The 19,935-nt window shown below is 41.9% G+C and overlaps 1 protein-coding gene across 3 annotated transcripts in view; it reads right to left on the bottom strand.

Annotated features, from left to right (window-relative positions):
• Positions 1 to 6,956: 6,956 nt before the first annotated feature.
• The window catches only part of Septin14 (septin 14), a 30,792-nt gene continuing 17,813 nt past the window's right edge, over positions 6,957 to 19,935 (bottom strand). For 2 of the 3 annotated variants that reach the window (XM_039089767.2, XM_039089768.2), the window contains exons 9-11: positions 18,301 to 18,433; positions 15,721 to 15,858; positions 6,957 to 10,428 (exon numbers count right to left, since the gene is read on the bottom strand). In XM_039089767.2, the coding sequence (XP_038945695.1) occupies positions 10,216 to 10,428; positions 15,721 to 15,858; positions 18,301 to 18,433 (484 nt within the window). In that variant the 3' untranslated portion in view covers positions 6,957 to 10,215. Of the gene's footprint in view, positions 10,429 to 13,552; positions 15,859 to 18,300; positions 18,434 to 19,935 lie in introns of those variants that run through there. The other variant, NM_001368669.2, reaches the window with a different exon arrangement.

The raw sequence follows: 19,935 nt of genomic DNA, 5'->3' as shown, positions 1-19,935 counted from the left end.
AGTCAAAGAAAGCACTTGAGATCAGGGCTATAAACTCATGTAATGAGAGAGAAATCGGGCCTTATAGACTGGCTTATACAAGCCACTAGAGATACTGGGCTATCACTAGCTGAGGTTGCCATGGATATCAGCATCTAGAAAACAAGACAAAAGAGAGGCCAGAGTGAGAGTTGGGTTTGCAAAAGTCAGTGTTTGAATGCCCAGCTCACCTTGTCTGGTAAGCTTGTGTTCACAGCAGACGTTTTGTAGGGACTGTTTTGTTGGTGGTGGTTGGTATTGTTTTTAAGAGGTTGATTTAGCTGACATATCAGGAGTGGTGTGGGGATTCATGGATGTGATGGACCTCAGGGATGATATGGGAGTTCGAAGACACTTGGGACTTTAGGGTTGATATGTGGTTTTGCTGAGCATTATGGTAGAATATAATCTGTATGCAGAAGGGAAGTCCTGGCAGCTCTGAGTGAGGCTGATGAGCAGGTACCCCAGTTTTGAAAATATAAGAGGGCTGGAGAGATGGTTAAGAGCACTGACTGCGGGGTTGGAGATTTAGCTCAGTGGCAAAGCACTTGCCTAGCAAGCGCAAGGCCCTGGGTTCGGTCCCCAGCTCCGAAAAAAAGAAAAAGAAAAAAAAAAGAGCACTGACTGCTCTTCCAGAGGTCCTGAGTTCAAATCCCAGCAACCACATGGTGGCTCACAACCATCTGTAATGGGATCTGATGCCCTCTTCTGGTGTGTGTGAAGACAGCTTTATATATATATATATATATATATATATATATATATATATATATATATTCTAAATATATATATATCTAAATATATATATATATTCTAAATATATATATATTCTAAAAAAGAAAAGAAAATATAAGAGAAGCCAAGAGGGGATGGGAGAAAGGTGCGGCAGGCTTTGCTTCTGCCCAGGTCACCCAGGGGCAATGTGATGTTTTGTGTCGAGCCAGAGTTCTTAGAGGAAATTTTTTTTTCAGTTACTACTGTACTTTATTGTGTTCAACCAAATCACCATGTTACAAAAATAGCAAGCTGCCATAATAAAAAATAAGGCTCCTCTATCCAGCACCAGATAGCATCATTTTACTTTCAAGCCTAGAAATTGCACACTTGTATATAAACCAACCGAAGATGAGGATTGAGAGTTCATCTTGGTGGATTTTTCCTTTGATGAATATGAAGTGTCCTTCCTTATCTTTTTTGATGACTTTTAATTGAAAATTGATTTTATTTGATATTGGAATGGCTACTCCAGCTTGCTTCTTCTGACCATTTGCTTGGAAAGTTGTTTTCCAGCCTTTCACTCTGAGGTAGTGTCTGTCTTTGTCTCTGAGGTGTGTTTCCTGTAGGCAGCAGAATGCAGGGTCCTCATTGCGTATCCAGTTTGTTAATCTATGTCTTTTTATTGGGGAGTTGAGGCCATTGATATTGAGAGATATTAAGGAATAGTGATTATTGCTTCCTGTTATATTTATATTTGGATGTGAGGTTATGTTTGTGTGCTTTTCTTCTCTTTGTTTTGTTGCCAAGATGATTAGTTTCTTGCTTCTTCTAGGGTATAGCTTGCCTCCTTATGTTGGGCTTTACCCTTTATTATCCTTTGTAGTGCTGGATTTGTAGAAAGATATTGTGTAAATTTGGTTTTGTCATGGAATATCTTGGTTTCTCCATCTATGTTAATTGAGAGTTTTGCAGGATACAGTAACCTGGGCTGGCATTTGTGTTCTCTTAGGGTCTGTATGACATCTGTCCAGGATCTTCTGGCCTTCATAGTTTCTGGCGAAAAGTCTGGTGTGATTCTGATAGGTCTGCCTTTATATGTTACTTGACCTTTTTCCCTTACTGCTTTTAATATTCTTTCTTTATTTTGTGCGTTTGGTGTTTTGATAATTATGTGATGGGAGGTGTTTCTTTTCTGGTCCAATCTATTTGGAGTTCTGTAGGCTTCTTGTATGCCTATGGGTATCTCTTTTTTTTAGGTTAGGGAAGTTTTCTTCTATGATTTTGTTGAAGATATTTACTGGTCCTTTGAGCTGGGAGTCTTCACTCTCTTCTATACCTATTATCCTTAGGTTTGATCTTCTCATTGAGTCCTGGATTTCCTGTATGTTTTGGACCAGTAGCTTTTTCTGCTTTACATTATCTTTGACAGTTGAGTCAATGATTTCTATGGAATCTTCTGCTCCCGAGATTCTCTCTTCCATCTCTTGTATTCTGTTGGTGAAACTTGTATCTACAGCTCCTTGTCTTTTCTTTTGATTTTCTATGTCCAGGGTTGTTTCCATGTGTTCTTTCTTGATTGATTCTATTTCCATTTCTAATTCCTTCAACTGTTTGATTGTGTTTTCCTGGAATTCTTTCAGGGATTTTTGCGATTCCTCTCTGTAGGCTTCTACTTGTTCTCTAAGGGAGTTCTTTATGTCTTTCTTGAAGTCCTCCAGCATCATGATCAAATATGATTTTGAAACTAGATCTTGCTTTTCTGGTGTGTTTGGATATTCCGTGTTTGCTTTGGTGGGAGAATTGGGCTCCGATGATGCCATGTAGTCTTGGTTTCTGTTGCTTGGGTTCCTGCGCTTGCCTCTCGCCATCAGATTATCTCTAGTGTTACTTTGTTCTGCTATTTCTGACTGTGGCTAGACTGTCCTATAAGCCTGTGTGTCAGGAGTGCTGTAGACCTGTTTTCCTGTTTTCTTTCAGCCAGTTATGGGGACAGAGTGTTCTGCTTTCGGGCGTGTAGTTTTTCCTCTCTACAGGTCTTCAGCTGTTCCTGTGGGCCTGTGTCTTGAGTTCACCAGGCAGGTTTCTTGCAGGGGAAAAGTTGGTCCTACCTGTGGTTGCAAGGCTCAAGTTTGCTCGTGGGGTGCTGCCTAAGTCCTCTCCGCTGTGGCAGCAACCGGGAAAATCTGCGCCGCTCTTTCCGGGAGCCTCCGTGCACCAGGGTTCCAGATGACGTTTGTTGTTTTCCTCTGGCGTCTAGATGTGCACAGAGTGCAGTCTCTTCTGGTTTCCCAGGCGTGTCTGCCTCTCTGAAGGTTCAGCTCTCCCTCCCACGGGATTTGGGTGCAGAGAACTGTTTATCTGGTCTGTTTCCTTCAGGTTCCGGCGATGTCTCAGGCGCAGGGGTCCTGCCGCTCCTGGGCCCTCCCCTACGGGAACCCAGAGGCCTTATACAGTTGCCTCTTGGGCCAGGGATGTGGGCAGGGGTGGGCAGTGTTGGTGGTCTCCTCCGCTCTGCAGCCTCAGGAGTGCCCACCTGATCAGGCGGTGAGGTCTCTCTCCCACGGGGTTTGGGAGCAGAGAGCTGCTGCGGGCCGGGATCCGCGGGTGTGGGACTTCCGGTAAACACAGGAAGTGCCCGGTCCTAGAGGAATTTTGCCTCTGTGTGTCCTGAGTTCACCAGGCAGGTTTCTTGCAGGGGAAAAGTTGGTCCTACCTGCTAAGTCCTCTCCGCTGTGGCAGCAACCGGGAAGATCTGCGCCGCTCTTTCCGGGAGCCTCCGTGCACCAGGGTTCCAGATGGCGTTTGGTGTTTTCCTCTGGCGTCTGGATGTGCACAGAGTGCAGTCTCTTCTGGTTTCCCCTTAGAGGAACTTTTAACAGGAAGCTGTATGCTGCGCTCATAACTTTCTTAGTGATTTTAAAGCCTGAGAAATTCAAGGAAGACATGAATGGTTAAACAATACAGCTGGGAAAGCCCTGTGCTAAGCAGATGAGCCATCAGGGGTACTAGGTTATCACCCCTGGAGGAGGCTGTGGAGGCCACCCTTCCCCCACAGTCTGCAGTCTTGGCTTCCCCCTGTAAGAAAGTTTACTGAGAATGGAGCGTGGACATCTTCCAAACTGTACTTTAAGACCCTAGCACAACTCAGTCTGGAATACCCACAGTCCATCTTTGAGAGCCACAGCTCCTCTGAACCCAGGGACATGAGGGGCCTGAGTGCCTCCTTTTCGTGCCAGAGGTGAGAGAGCCCCTTGCCCTAGCAACATGTTTTGTCATGAACAAGAGAGAGACTGGAAAGAAAGCTGCTACCTCAAAAGCATCCAAAGCTACTAGACTACTGCTTCAAAGTTGCTGCTGCTGCTGAGTACAGGCCAATCCCTGGTTCAGAGGTCAGACACCAAATAAAGGAGCTCAGAAAGAGAAAACCTGATGTGCCCTGTGGTGTGCAAAGTGCTGGACAACAGATTAAAGGCAAATTTATTTTGCATCTTGGCTGTGGATCTAATGGTCAGACTGAGTTGCTTTTTCTCGTGCTGTAGAGTGCTCTCCACATTTAAGCATCAACCATATGCATGCATTTATGTAGATCGAATTGTAAGGGAACATTAAAATTGATGGCTTTGGAATCAGAGACTATAAGGTAGTTCCAGTTGTTGGGTAATGTGCATTTGACATGTTATTGAGTTCTAGTAGCTTATCAGTAATGGGAACATTAGCACTAAATCACAGTGTAGCAGTTTGAATATTGGCCCTCATAGGTTCATATGCTTGGATACTCGGTTCCTACTTGGTGGAGTTGTTTGGGAAGGATTAGGAGGTGGGAACTTGTTGAAGGAGGCATGGTACTTGGGGCAGGCTGCTGCTGCTTCTCTTTCTCCTTTCCTCCTCCTCCTCTTCCTCCTCCTCCTCCTCCTCCTCTTCCTCCTCCTCCTCTTCTTCTTTCTCTTTCTCCTTTCCTCCTCCTCCTCTTCCTCCTCCTCCTCCTCCTCCTCTTCCTTCCTCTTCCTCCTCTTCTTCTTTCTCCTACTTCTGTTCTCATTAAATGGCAGAAATCATTTATCTAACCTTGGCTGAAACAAGAAATAGCCTTTTTGCTGGCACTCGTGATTACTGAAGCTCTGAACATGATTAGTTTGCTATATGGACTTGATTGCTTTTGCTTCCTCTTTCAGAATTTTCCTTTTCTAGGTGAGCAGGCTCACATTAGTCTTAAGAGGAGGAAGAAGAGGAGAAGGGATAATGGAGGGGGAGGGGGAGGGGGAGGAGGAGGGGGAGGAGGAGAAGAAAGAAGAAGGAGGAGGAGGAGGAGAAAGAAGAAGAGGAGGAGGAGGAGGAAGAAGAAGAAGAGGAAGAGGAGGAGGAGAAGGAAGAAGAAGAGGAGGAGGAGGAAGAAGAGGAGGAGGAGGAAGAAGAGGAGGAGGAGGAGAAAGAAGAAAAAGAAGAAGAGGAGGAAGAGGAGGAGGAAGAGGAGGAGGAGAAGAAAGAAGAAGAGGAGGAGGAGGAAGAGGAGGAGGAGGAGGAGGAGGAGGAAGAAGAAGAATTCATTGCCAATTCCCAAGCTTACATGATCTGAGTGCTGGAATTAAAGATGCAAGCCACCATACCCTCTTGAAATATCTTAATATGAAATATATTGTCTTTGATTAGGTAGCCTTCTAGCAAATTCTGTTTTCAATTGTTATTTGGAGCCACTGAAAGAGTCAGTTTGGAGGTCACTTCTTCCCACCAATAGTACCCTGCCTAGTTACCATTGTGCAAATTCTGCCCCAACTGTTTGCAAGGTATATAACTCCCTGTTAGAGTCTGCTCAGGGTCATTTCCCCTTGAAGTGGGATGACCCCAACATGTCAGAATGATTAAACTCCTCTTGTTTTTGCATTGATCACCGCCTCTGTGAGTCTCATTTCAGGAGGTCTCAGTAGAGTTTCAATTCGGACCTCACACCAGCAACACTTACTAGCAGGGTAAGTAATCACCTGCCTTTAAAAGAAAGGCAAGCTGCCATGGGGAAGGTGACTTTCCTCAGCCCTCTAGATGAGTAAGGAATGTGGAGCTGGGGCAGGATGAATAACTGCAGAATTTCCGGGCAGGCAGGCAGTCAGGTACAGACCAGGAGATGTGGCAGAGTGAAGGAGACAGGAAAGGAGGTAGAAGGGAGATGGACAGAGCTGGAAGCAGAAGTGAGAGCCACATAGAGAGATGGAATGGCAGAGAAGTCAGGATAAGTCTAGACAGCTAGCTGAGACAATGCCCCAGTAGACAGACCAACAGCTTTAAACCATATAGATACCTCCATGTCTTAAACCTCAAACATGATCTCAAAAGCCCTGCAATAGATCTCTGTACTTCTGGGCCAACAAGTTTCAGACCATCTAGGAATACATTGTGAGACCTTGTCACAAAGAATGTGTGTGTCGGGGTAAGGGTACCTCTAAAGCTTCAAAACATCAATGTTGGAGGTGCTGGGAACAAGGAATGTTTTTTAAGCAAAGGTACAGGGAATGATCAAAGCCAGCCTAAGAGAGGCTGTGTGGCAAGACCACAGGAATGAGCCTGAGAACACGCATTGCAGTCAGGTGATCCCAGCACGTGACCCAGAGGCTGAACATGAAGCTTCCCCTGCTATGTTTGTCTTAATTTGGCCTGATCCCTCCTTTCTATGCTCCCTACTTCGCTCCTTGCAGAGGTATGATCTTGTTTGGTATTTTATCTTAGATATCTAAACTTGTTTAATTTTTTTTTTATCTTACAAGGGATCACAGCTAGGAGTTTGTTTGCAGATACAGAAGAGATTATGAACTTAGGTATTGAGAAAATGTGATGACAGATACATCTTGGGTCCTTTTGTAAATGGAATAAATCCATCTTGTATGATGAGATCGCCATATCCACTGACATAATGCTGTGGCTTGAGTCTGAAATTGTTCTTATATACTCACATTTTCAAGGTTGGGACTCAGTTGATGTTGTTACTTTGGGTGGTCAAAAAGGCTTTAGAAAATGTGAGACAACAAGAAATTGGTCACTGGGAATGTATCTCAGTCACTTTCTGTCTTGATCTCTATTTTCTAGCCCACCATGGTGTAAACTAAGCTGCCCTGAATTCTCTTCCCAGCCACAATAAAGTGGACCCCTGTATCCATGAGTTAGAATAGGGATTTCTCCTTTAAGATACTTATGTAAAGTAATTTGTAAGAGGGGTGGAAAAATAACTAGCACACATGAATTTTATTGATTTTATTATCTATCTAACATTGTCAGTACCAATTTTACAAACAATTCATTAAAATTAAAGAATAGCAATATAAAAGCATTCAAGCAATGAAACTCACAGCCATGATTAAAAGCAGTTAACACTATAGAATATTTAAAAGTCAATTATCTGAATTAAATTATCCATGCATAAAATACAGGTAATACACTGCCTCTGGAGATATTTATTCAGCTGACAATATTCACTGTATGTCAAGAATTGTCCTAAGCCTAGGGATGGATACATAAATGATCAGAACAAAGAATCTTCCCATCTTAAGGTGATTTACCAACACATATGAGGCTCATTGTGGATTTCTCTTTCTCATTACTCTTTGCTTAAAATGGAGTTCTCTCCTTCTGACCATATCTGTTTATGCTATGCTATATGTCCTTGGCTATTTTGATTAATAAAATATTTACTAGGTATTACTGAGTATTAGTCTATGTTGAATCATCTGGCAAGATACACATGGTATCATTGTTCCAGGATATTTGATCACACTGTGAATCCTGAGATTGTGTCATTTACTGGAAAACCCATTTTTTAGTTGTGGTGTAGCTCAGCTTTAGCACACACCTTTAATCTAAGAGCTCGCTGCTTGAATATTATAAACAGGATTAAATAAAGTCAACCACAGGTCAAGAGGTAGAGCAAGCAACCAGTTGACAGGAATTATTAAGAAAAAGAAACAGAGTAAGAGAGAGGCAGAAGGACAGAGAGAGATGCACAGGGAAGTAGAAGGGAGGGACATTCAGTTTGAAGGCAGTTGTTTAAAACAGTGTAAGAGATGGGCATTCATGGTGGGATGTTGGCTGAGGAGGAAGGTCAGCTGGGTGCTTTCTCTGCCCCTCTGAGCTAGCAGGCTTTCACCCCAGCATCTGGCTCATGAGTCTTCATTGATAAAATTGAACAATTAAAATTTTGTTAAAAAAAAAAAGACAAAACAGTTGTTGCCCAACATGGGGCAGGACCACAGGAACAAAGAAACAGACAGAAATCACAACAGCTAAGGACAAACCAAGAAACCATCAGATTTGGGAAGACACCAGAGGAGCCCTCAAGGAAGAGAGTTAAGTAATATTAAAAGGAAAAATCGTTCCCATGTTAAGAATGGCAAATATCATAATACAGGGTGTTAGGGCCTTGTATAGTGCTATTTTAGATGGCTTGAAAATAGAAGCAGAAAATGAAAAGATAAATGACATAACTGAGATTGATATAATATTGACTATAATTAGTTATCAGTCTGGTAATTCATATTTTATCCTTAATGCCATATACATTATGCCAATTTGTTCCATAGTATTTGATCACACTAAATCCCAAGATTGTTTTATTTGTTATGAATACAGAAATGTCATATTCATAATGCAAATATGAAAAATGACTTGATAATTGTGCCACATATTAAAAGTGGATTGATACAAGCCTTAGAAAGAATTATAGATGAAAATAAGAAAAATACTCAGACACAGACAGAAGAATTTAGATAAGAACCTACCACACCGCTGCATGATGAAACTAAAGGAGGGCAGGCCAAGATTATGAGAAAAGAAACCTTAGTTTATCCAGTTACTATACAAGAACTACTAACAGGCAATAGGCAATACCAAGGATATAGAGAAGTTAAATGGAATCCTATAGATGTATTGGATTTGAGGAGACTTAAGGAAGCTGTCATCTCATATGGTATGCATTCACCTTTAGTGAACCAGATATTAAAATCATGGGCAACTCAGAACAGACTTATTCCCCAAGACTGGAAAGATTTGGCAACAGCGATATTGGAAGCTGGTCCCTAGTTACAAAGGTGAACATGATGAAAAGGGGAAGCTAGGGCCAGAGAATGATATAAGGCTGGGGGTATTAATATTTCTCAAGATCAGTTGCTAGGTAAGGGTTAATATGCTGAGTTACAAGGGCAGCTTGAATTTGAAGATTATCTCTTATTTCTGTGTCATTTAACAGCTTTAAATGCTTGGGATAAGGTTGAAGAATCAGAAAAGTCTGAGTCCTTTACTAAAATTATACAAGGCCCCAAAAGAACCTTCATTGATTTATTGCAAAGATTGATTTCAGTTGTAAATATAATAGTATCAGTTCAGAAGGCAGACAAATAATAATCAAATCTTTGGCTTTTGAAAATGCTAATTCAGAATACAAAAGGGTGATTAGGCCTTTAAAGACAAGATCAGCACCAATAGATGAATGGATTAAAAATATGGCTGATATTGAATCTCACATTTATTATGCTACTCTGATAGAAGTAATTTCTAAACGTTAAGGAAAAACTAGAATGTTAGATGTTTTACTTGTGGTAAGCAAGGTCATTTGAAAAGGGATTGTAGGGGCTGGGGATTTAGCTCAGTGGTAGAGCGCTTACCTAGGAAGCGCAAGGCCCTGGGTTCGATCCCCAGCTCCGAAAAAAAGAACCAAAAAAAAAAAAAAAAAAGAAAAGGGATTGTAGGTATGGCATTCCTAGAAACAATGTTTTTTCTAGTGATAATGTGAAAAGAAGGTCCCAGCCTTCTGAAGTATACAGAATCTGTGGCAAAGGCCAGCAATGGACTAATTAATGCTTATTAAGAAGGGACAGACAAGATAACCATTTGCTATTGGGAAACGCCTTAGGGGGCTTCCACAGACTCCAATATCAAATTTCATTCATTCATTCCATTAGCACAAGAGAAACTCGTCCACAGAGCAATTAAAAGATTTAATGCCTGTTGTTTAAAAACACTGCTCTGAATGTAATCGTGGACAGAACAACTTCAGTAGATAAAACAAAAAATTAAGGACAGACCAGAAAACAAGTATTTTGGCAAATTGCTATAAATGATCAAAAACCGATGCTAAAAATCCAAATTAATGATACTGAAATCTGAGGTTTAGTAGACACAGGAGCAGGTGTAACAATAATTTCACTAAAATCTTGGTATCCAGATTGGCTTCTTCAAGAGGTAAGTATTGGGGCCGAGAGAGCTAGCGAGGGAGGGCGTGAGCCAGAGAGCCAGCGAGAAAGGCTGCCACTTATGCCTGGGCTGACGAGAGTGGGGAAGCTGGGGGAGGTGGTGCAGGGAAGGAAGGACGAAGGCCAAGAGAACGGGGTGGCAAGCGACCGGCGGCGGAAGTGGCAAGGGGAGGAGGAGGAGCTGTAGGAGGGCAGGGGCTGAAGGAGTGAGTGAGAGAAGCTGATACGCCAGGGAGGGGAGGGAAGGGGAGGGTCACGCGGGGGCGCGCACGCGCAATGGGAGCGCGCTCGGAGGCGCGTGGAACTGGATCGGGTTTGCTGCCAGCGGCGTGATCTTCGGCTGCCTTTTTACAACAGCTCCACTCGTACGGACACAGGAAGCAGCCAGCACGCGTTCCCCGCGACCCGACCCGGTCGGACAGGATTCCTTGGCCCCAGCCTCTCGGGGAGATCTCTGGAAACATGGCTACAGAACATGTTAATGAAAATGGTACTGAAGAGCCCATGGATACTACTTCAGCAGTTATCCATTCAGAAAATTTTCAGACATTGCTTGATGCTGGTTTACCACAGAAAGTTGCTGGAAAAACTAGATGAAATTTACGTTGCAGGGCTAGTTGCACAGAGTGATTTAGAGGAGAGAGCTATCATAGAAGCTTTAAGAGAGTTCAATGAAGACGGCTCATTGGCAGTGCTTCAACAGTTCAAAGGCAGTGCTCTCTTCTCATGTTCAGAACAAAAGTGCCTTTTCATGTGGAGTCATGAAGACTTACAGGCAGAGAGAGAAACAAGGGACCAAAGTAGCAGACTCTAGTAAAGGACCAGATGAGGCGAAGATTAAGGCACTTTTGGAAAGAACAGGCTACACACTTCATGTGACTACAGGTCAGAGGAAGTATGGGATGGGGGACCACCTCCAGATTCTGTTTATTCAGGTCAGCAGCCTTCTGTTGGCACTGAGATATTTGTGGGGAAGATCCCCAGAGATCTATTTGAAGATGAACTTGTTCCATGATTTGAGAAAGCTGGACCTACATGGGATCTTCGTTTAATGATGGATCCACATACTGGTCTCAACAGATTATGCATTTGTCCCTTTTTGTACAAAAGAAGCAGCACAAGAGGCTGAAACGAATCATGAAATTCGTTCTGGGAAGCATATTGGTGTCTGCATCTCCGTTGCCAACAATAGGCTTTTCGTGGGCTCTATTCCTAAGGGTAAAACCAAGGAACAGATTCTTGAAGAATTTAGTAAAGTGACAGAGGATCTCACAGATGTCATTTTATACCACCAACCCGATGACAAGGAAAAAAAAAAAAAAACAGAGGCTTTTGCTTTCTTGAATATGAAGATCACAAAACAGCTGCCCAGGCAAGGCGTAGGCTAATGAGTGGTAAAGTTAAAGCCTGGGGAAATGTTGGAACTGTTGAATGATCCTATTGAAGATCCTGATCCTGAAGTTACGGCAAAGGTAAAAGTGCTGTTTGTACGCAACCTTGCCAACACTAACAGAAGAGAGAGATGGTGCTATCAAGGAAGAAATTATGGAAGAAATGAATGGTAAAGACTTGGAGGGAGAAAATATTGAAATTGTTTTTGCTAAGCCACCAGATAAGAAAGAGGAAAGAAAGGAAAGCTCAGAGGCAAGCAGCAAAGAGTCAAATATATAATGATTACTACTATTATGGTCCACCTCATACGCCCGCTCCAAAAAGAGATCGAGGGCATGGAGGTAGAGGTGGCTATGGATATCCTCCAGATTATTATGGATAAGAACTTGCAACAACTTTTTGGGAGAGATTAACACAAATATCCCCAAAACATGAGACTTCAGTTGGGAGAGATTAACACAAATATCCCCAAAACATGAGACTTCAGTTTATAAAAATAACTGAACCCTGCCTCATACAGTAAAGGCAGCACCAATTTCTGAAGCCCTTACATTCTATACTGATGCAAATAAATCAGGAAAGGCAGGTTATAAGTCAGGAAACGTAAGAAACATGCCGCATAGTATTTGATTTTCTTGAATCTCTCAATATAGTTACTGACTCTTTATAGGTCAGAAAGCGTTATTTTACACACTGAAACCTTTAAGCTTATTCCAGATGATTCAAGATTAACTTCTGTATTTATGCAACAGCAGCAAGTAATCAGAAATAGAAGTCATACATTGTATATAACACATATCAGATCCCATACGGGTCTACAAGGCCCCTTAGCACAAGGCAATGATAAGATTGAGCAGCTACTCATAGGAAACATGCTAGAAGCTTCAGAATTTTATAAGAAACGTTGTAACAGCAAAAGTTTGAAGAAAGGGTTTTCTATCACTTGGGAACAAGCCAAGAAATTATAAGTGTCCTAACTGTTCTGTGTATAACCAAACTCCATTACCTGTAGGAAGTAATCCAAAAGTTACCCAAAGAAATGAAGTTTGGCAAACAGATTTGTTTCATTTTTCAGAGTCTGGAAAATTAAAGTATTGTACCATACTGTATTCAGGATTTCAATAAGCAACTGCTTTAAGTTATTAAAAAAAAAAGCTGGGGTTGGGGATTTAGCTCAGTGGTAGAGCGCTTGCCTAGCAAGCACAAGGCCCTGGGTTCGGTCCCCAGCTCCGAAAAAAAAAAAAAGAAAAGAAAAGAAAAAAGAAAAAAAAAGCTGATTCTTTAATTACACCTTTATTAGAAGTTGTGGCTATTATGAGGATACCTGCCACACCCACTCCAGTAGAGTCTGTGCGACATGAAACTCTTATGCTTTGTTTTTATCCAGAACAGAGGCATGTGCCTAGAATGGGTTGGCCTCCTGGAGGTCCCTGGCAGTCTCCCTACAAATAGATGATGACTAGGGTCTCTGCTTGCAGTGGAGGTACCTTCTGTGTTTTAGCCTTGGTGATCTTAGCAACTTTAAGCCTGTCAACAATATCTGATTTTAAGAATATAGCAGTGTGGGAAGATGGTCATGTACCTTCAGATGTCTCAGGAACTGAAAGTTCAGAGACGGAAACGTCTCACATCAACCATGATCCTGATAAACTCAATGGCTGCGATGAATTCAACTGCTGTATCCATTAGCTCCCTGCAGTTACTAACAACATGACTGTTCCAGAAAAGCCTTTCCCCCCTTTTGGAAAAGTTTTGTTTAGCATGATTCAAAATAGTAATGATTCTTTTAAAAAGATCATAGACAAGTTCCAACAAGTTGAACAAACTTATCAAGAGTTAACTATGGTTACAAAAGTTTCCTTACTAATCTGAGGGGCCATAAATATAGAGTTTAAACCTTATTATGACAAAGATAAATGATGAACACATACCTGGTGCCCACAAATCTGGCAGTATAACTGCTGTTTTTTAAACTATTGTTTGCAGTTGAGAACTGTTTCCTAGACTGTACGTTCAGCTTTCCTCTTTGCAAGGGACATGGGTTGGGTGATGAATGACTGAATGAATGGGCTGGATGACTGCCAATTATGAGGTGCCTGTTCTATAACTGCTTAAATCTATGCCAAGAAGTAAAGCTTTTCACAGCAGCACACACCTCAAGTTTGTGTCTGTCTGTCACGCCGAATCCGTTCTCTACCTGAAATCCAAGCCTTGGTCCCTCTGCTGACACACTCCCCTGGGTGGTCTGCGGCAGATACCTGTACAAATTAATAATGCTCTAGGCATAGGTCTCTAGTAAAATGAAATTCTTTGCATATTACAACATAAAGCATATTACAGGTATACCACACAATCCTATCCAATTCATGGTGTGTGTGCAAAGGTTTAACTATACGGACATCAAAATGGATAAACCACTAACTAGCAGATATGAATGGAAGTGGAAAACCTATCAAAACTTAGCAAAAGCATTAAATTTAGTGTGGTCCATTCAGGCAAGATGGACAAAACATCCGAAAATAATAAAATAGTGGATAAATTGGCATCGTGTTTAATTAAGACTAGAATGTTAAAATTTGCTAGAGAAGAAATTCAGAATGAATCAACAAGGTAAGTCAACGTTTACCCTTAACACTAAAAAAATACCGAGAAACGGAGAAACAAATTAAAGCAGGACAACCCTATGAAAAGGACTATTATAAGGGACCCATAGCCAGGTAGTGGTTCACATCTTCTATCCCAACATTTGAGAGGCAGGCCCATAAGAATTACAGTGATTTTGATTTAAAAGATGCTTTGCAAAAAAGGCAGGCTGAAATTTAAAGTGAATGTCCATTGTGATCTAAAAATAAATACACTTAAGCCTCAAATCAATATACAAAGAGAAAGGGGAATATGGGTATATTTATCCACTCAGACTAAGGTATATTTAGTTTCAAATTTTCAAGAGTCTAATTTCAATCAAAACATAATACTTTCTCTGTTGCCAAAAAACATTCTGCCCTAGAAAAGATATAACCTGCCAAAAAAGGAAACCCCCACTCTTAGAGTTAGGGTTGTGGTGGACTCCACTCGGGAATGAGCATCTTGAAGACAGCCCACCATCTTGCTCAGCTACAATGGGTATAGCCTGGAAAGGCACAACACCAGAGACTTTGTCCCAGGATAGCTTTCTTGCTACTGATGTGCGAACAATGGATGCCTTTGGGCTTGACTGCTGTGTTCTGCCTGATCAGGATTGCCATTTATCTGACAAACACCACCCAAAGATCGGCTTCACACTAAAAACTACTAGGATATTCAAATTGCTGAGTTCATATGAGACTGACAGAAACATTTTAAGGAACTTTGAACTAAAAAATATTTAATCATACGAATGCAAAATACAACCAAGCTAGACTTTGTAGAAAGCTCGGCAGAAATAGCTACATTGTTATAAACAGTTTTAGACTATGTCTCTAAAACTGTTGTCTCTATAGCCACAACTTCTAATAATGGTGTAATTAAAGAATCAGCTTTATTTTTATAACTTAAAGCAGTTCTAAACTGTGTTAGAGTTAAAAAAAAAACCTTTCCTTTTTAGACAAAAAATGGGGAAATGCTGCAGGATATTTGATTACACTGCGAACCCCGAGATTTTGTTATTTATAGAAAAGCCTGTTTCTAGTTGTGGTGCAGCTCAGCCTTAGCACACACCTTTGATCCAAGAGCTTTCTACTTGAATATTGTAGATAAGATTTAATAAAGTCAACCATAGGTCAAGAGATAGAGCAAGCAGCCAGTTGTTAGGACGGGAACATAGAATTACTAAGGGAAAAAACCATAGAGAGTCAGGACAGAGATAGCTGCACAGGAAGCAGAAGGGAGGAACATTCAGTTTGGAGGTTACTTGAGGTGGCATGGGAGAGGGGAATTCAGTGAGGGTCACTTCAGCTCTGGAGAAAGGTCAGCTGGGTTCTCTCTCTGCCTCTCTGAGCTAGCAGGCTTTCACCCAGCATCTGACTCCTGAGCCTTCATCGGTAAAATCGAATGTTTGAGATTTTGCTTTTAAAAAAAAAAAAAAACAACAACATATCTTCCTCCCACAATTGAAATTTTGTTAAAAAAAAAAGAAACAAGCAAGCAAACAAAAAACCGTATCTTCTTCCCAAGTATTTGACACTCTTGTGGAGAACGACATGTGCGGAGTCACTTTTTAAAAAAGATTAGCATTTCAGTCAAAACTAAGTGCTATGAAGACAAGCTCACAGGTATAGGAGTAGAGGATAATGGGTTCTAAAATCAGACGGGACATTCTGAAATCAGACGGCAAGGTAAGAGAAGACTATTTCTTACGATCTTTGTCCTTCTTTACGTTCATGCACACCTGAGCCTGTGCTGACTCGGAAGCAGCCTTCATCTTATAAAAATCTATGATTTGCTCTTCCAGTTTTCTCCTCTCTTCTTCCAACTTCAGGATCTCCTCTTGCTGGATTCTCTTCAGGTGCTCGAACTTGTCCTGCAGCTAGACAATGAAAAGTAACCGTTGTCACAGAGATTCGTAAAATCCAAAAGGCAGACTCTAGCCCTAGCAAAACTTATTTAAAAATCCTTGTGCTTCCATGAGGAATACAGAAATTTTTTTTCTTTTTTCTTTTTTCCGGAGCTGGGGACCGAACCCAGGGCCTTGCGCTTGCTAGGCAAGCGCTCTACCGCTGAGCTAAATACCCAACCCCGAATACAGAAATTTTTAAAGAGGCATCAAGGGTACCGTTCCTCTACTGTTCGAGGTTTGGAAGTCATTAGCAGTCACCTTTCGAGTGGCCCAAAAAGTCAAAAGATAAATTTTTAAAAACTAAGCTTCTAATAATTCTAATAATTGGCTTCTATTTCTGTTTCTAGAGTCAGGCAATGGGCCATTCTTGTGGACCTATTATATTAATAGTTTATATAATTTTATAAATAGTTTATATAAGTTTATATAATAATACAAAATATAATGGGATGCCAAGGGGATGAGCAGAGTGATCATTTAAAGACAGAAGAGACACAGAAACCAAGGACAAAATCCAGATGGGTGTTTAAAAGTTGTTTTTTTTTTTTTTACAAGTTTAAAAGAGAAGCTTTATTTGCTAACTCAGGTTGACTATATTCTCTCAAGAGTTTGTCTGCAATGGGTTCTCTCCTTCCACCATGGAGGTCCCAGGGATCTAACTCAGGTCACCAGGCTCAGCTTAAGCACCCTTATACTTGTTAAGTCACCTTATGCTGGACTACAACTGGTCCATTTTGAAGCTGTATTTGATTATGTCATTTAACATGGTGATTCCACTCTGGTTTAGTCTTATATTTTTTAAAGATGTTGTAAAAAAATGATTATACTTATTAAATTATTTCTAATGGGTTGATTGAACAGTGCTACAGTGTGAATGTGGATTCCGGGGATCGAATTCAGTCTGTGAGACCTGGTGGTTAAGTGCAAAAAAGATATTAAATTAGCAAAACACACAAGGTGCCGTGGAGCTTTTATAAAACTGCACATAGTAAAATGGGAGACAGCAGAGATTAAAGATTGAATTCATAACTAAGTAGAAATAGTAAAAGTTGGGGGCTGGAGAGGTGGCTCAGTGGTTAAGAGCACCGGCTGCTCTCCCAGAGGACTTGAGTTCAATTCCCAGCAACCACATGGTGGCTCACAACCATCTGTAATGAGATCTGATGCCCTCTGCTGGTGTGCATGAAGACAGTGACAGCGTACTCATAAACATATAAGTAAACACATTTTAAAAAAAAAAGAAATAGTAAAAGTTATGGAAAGCTGAAATCAGCAACTGAAATCAGCAATTTAAGGAAGTTCTCAAAATAATGCTCAGGATATGTCCAGGTAATCCTCTGCTAAAGAGATTAATAGAGTTAGAAATTAATAAAGTATTCATCAATATAATGGAGAATGGCCTTGAGGGGGTTGAGAGGTCTTGCAGGAAGCTTGGCATCCCAATGACCTTGGGCTACATGCTGTGTCCTGCCACAGTTCTCCTTAGTAACCCCAGCCAGTATCACGGGAGACCAGGCATGGCTCCATCTGATGCCCTTGAAGGTAACCAATTATAAATCTTGGGTTCTACCTGGTGATGCTAACTCTGTGTACATGCGCAAGGCAAGAGCTGTGAGATCAAGAAGTCTTCACATAGATTTCAGAAGGTATCATAGGTAGCCCCGAGCCCTGTCACAGGATTATAGCTGCTATAGAGGGATTCCACTTTTGACAATGCCTAATGGAGCTATGGAGATGAGGCAGTCCCCAAAAATCCCTGTGGTGTTTGAATAAAACTGGTCCCACAGATCGGTAGAAATGGCACTATTAGGAGGTGTGGCCTTGTTGGAGTGGGTGTGGCTTTGTTGGAGGAAGTGCGTCACTAGGGGGTGGGCTTTGAGGTCTCAGTTGCTGAAGCCTGCCCCTCTCTCTCTGTCCCTCCCTCTCTCCCTGTTGCCTGTGGCACCCCATGTAGAAGATGGAGAGGAGCTACCTCTCCAACACTGTCTGCCTGTGTGTTATCAGGCTTCCTACTGTGATAATGGACTAAACCTCTGAATTGTAAGCCAGCCCCAGAGTGGCCATGGTCGTGGGGCTCTCTTCATAGCAGTAAAACTCTAGAAGTCAGCTCCTAGCAAGCAACCCCATGCTGGGAGAGCTACACACAGCAGAGGTGATGGGTGAGTAGAGAGTGCAGCCCCTGCCCAATTGCATCAGAGGCATGGAGCATTAAAAAAAGCAGAATGCTCACGGAAAAAGATACAATCTCACCCTATAATTTCATAAAGGCTATATTAAGATCCTATTCAAGTGAATAGCTGCTTTTTAGAGAGATGTAAAGTTTCATCCAAGATAAAATCCACTAGGTCTCTAAAACTTATCCCCCAGAGGATCAGGAAAGTAGAAAGTGGGCGTGAGGTGGGTAATCCATGCCTCCTTTTCCGCATCCTTAAAGGTCAGCTCCTTCTCCTTGACGCGCTGCATGAACGTCTGCTTGAGTTCTTCCTCCTCCCTCTGACACTGATCGTGAAACTCTTGTCTCTTGGCTTCATACATCTCTTGAAAACTGAAGGGGAGAAGGATTATCACTTTGTTATTCTCATATCTAAGTGCTAATAAATGGCCAGGGAGATGGCGGGGCAGCTTAGACCTGAGCTGACCCCCCCAGGATCCACATGGTCGGAGAAAACCAGCTCCTGCAAGTGGTCCTCTGACCTCCGCCACGTGTGCACACACAGACGCATACAAAATAAATGAGGTAAAAAAATTATTTTTAGGGGCTGGGGATTTAGCTCAGTGGTAGAGCGCTTACCTAGGAAGCGCAAGGCCCTGGGTTCGGTCCCCAGCTCCGAAAAAAAGAACCAAAAAAAAAAAATTATTTTTAAACGCTAACGTGAATCAGCATTCGAACTATAAATCTGTGTTTCTAAAGTGGCACTCACCAATATTCTGTGTAGCGACACCCCCAAATTTCTATAGGAGGGGTGTAAAAAACAATGAGACATTAATTGTGTGAGTATGTGACTGAACACTAAAATTTGAAACACCAGGGTCAGTGATTTTTTTTACTCCTGTAGTTGATAAATTTTATTTCCCTGGGGGTTTGTTGATATTGTTGTTGTTGGTGGTGGTGGTGGTGGTGGTTTGGTTTAAGTTTTTGTTTGTGCTGCTCTCTTTTTTTTTTGAGGCAGCTTTGGCTGGCCTGAAACTCACTATGCAGAAGAAACTGTCCTTCAGCTTAAGAGACTTACCCACCTTTACCTCCCAAGTGCTGGGATTAAAGGCACATACCACCACATCCAGCTGTTGTTATCATCATCATCATCATCATTATCATTATTACAGTCTAGCCATAGCTCCCCTCCCAATCCCCCCTCCCACAGTTTCTCATCCCATCGCCCCCCCCCCCCCCCGTCTCCAAAAGGATGTACCACCTTCACCAGGACTCCCCACTCCCCAGGGCCTCAAGTCTCTCAAGGGTTAGGCACATCTTCTCCCACTGAGGTCAGATCAGTCCGTCCTCTGCTATATATGTTTCTTATGTTTTAGACAACAGTATTTTAGGAAAACTAAGGTATGAGACTGTTTTCAAAATAATTCAAAACAAAGCAATCAAGAGGTCCCTTAAAATACAATTCACTTGATATGGTTTAGGTTGAGAGGGTTTGGTGTGCTGTGGTTCTCAATCTGTGGGTCATGACCCCCATAGGGGTCGAATACCAGATATTTACATTATGATTCAAAACTAGCAAAATGACGGGTATGAAGTAGTAACAAAATAATTGTATGGTATAAGGGTCACCACAACGTTGTAGTGATATGTAAAGTGAAGGCTTTGTGTCTGACTTCACGGGAAAGCCTTTGGGTCTGGCTTTGACTGAGATGTTTCAGTAAAGCCTTTGCTGTATTTGAGTTAATCAGTTAATCAGGAAACATTGAAGAATGTTATCTCTCCGGAAGGGCTGCACCGGGTAAAACGTGGGAGCTCGCAGCTGCACAGATCTTGGTCCTAAGACACACTCCTGGCAAACCTGGAGTTCTTAGTTTTGATTACAACTAGCCATGGTC

The sequence above is a fragment of the Rattus norvegicus genome, chromosome 12, assembly GCF_036323735.1.
Source record: "Rattus norvegicus strain BN/NHsdMcwi chromosome 12, GRCr8, whole genome shotgun sequence".
In the NCBI taxonomy this organism is placed as follows: Eukaryota; Metazoa; Chordata; class Mammalia; order Rodentia; family Muridae; genus Rattus; species Rattus norvegicus.
This window is presented reverse-complemented; position numbering and strand designations above follow the sequence as displayed.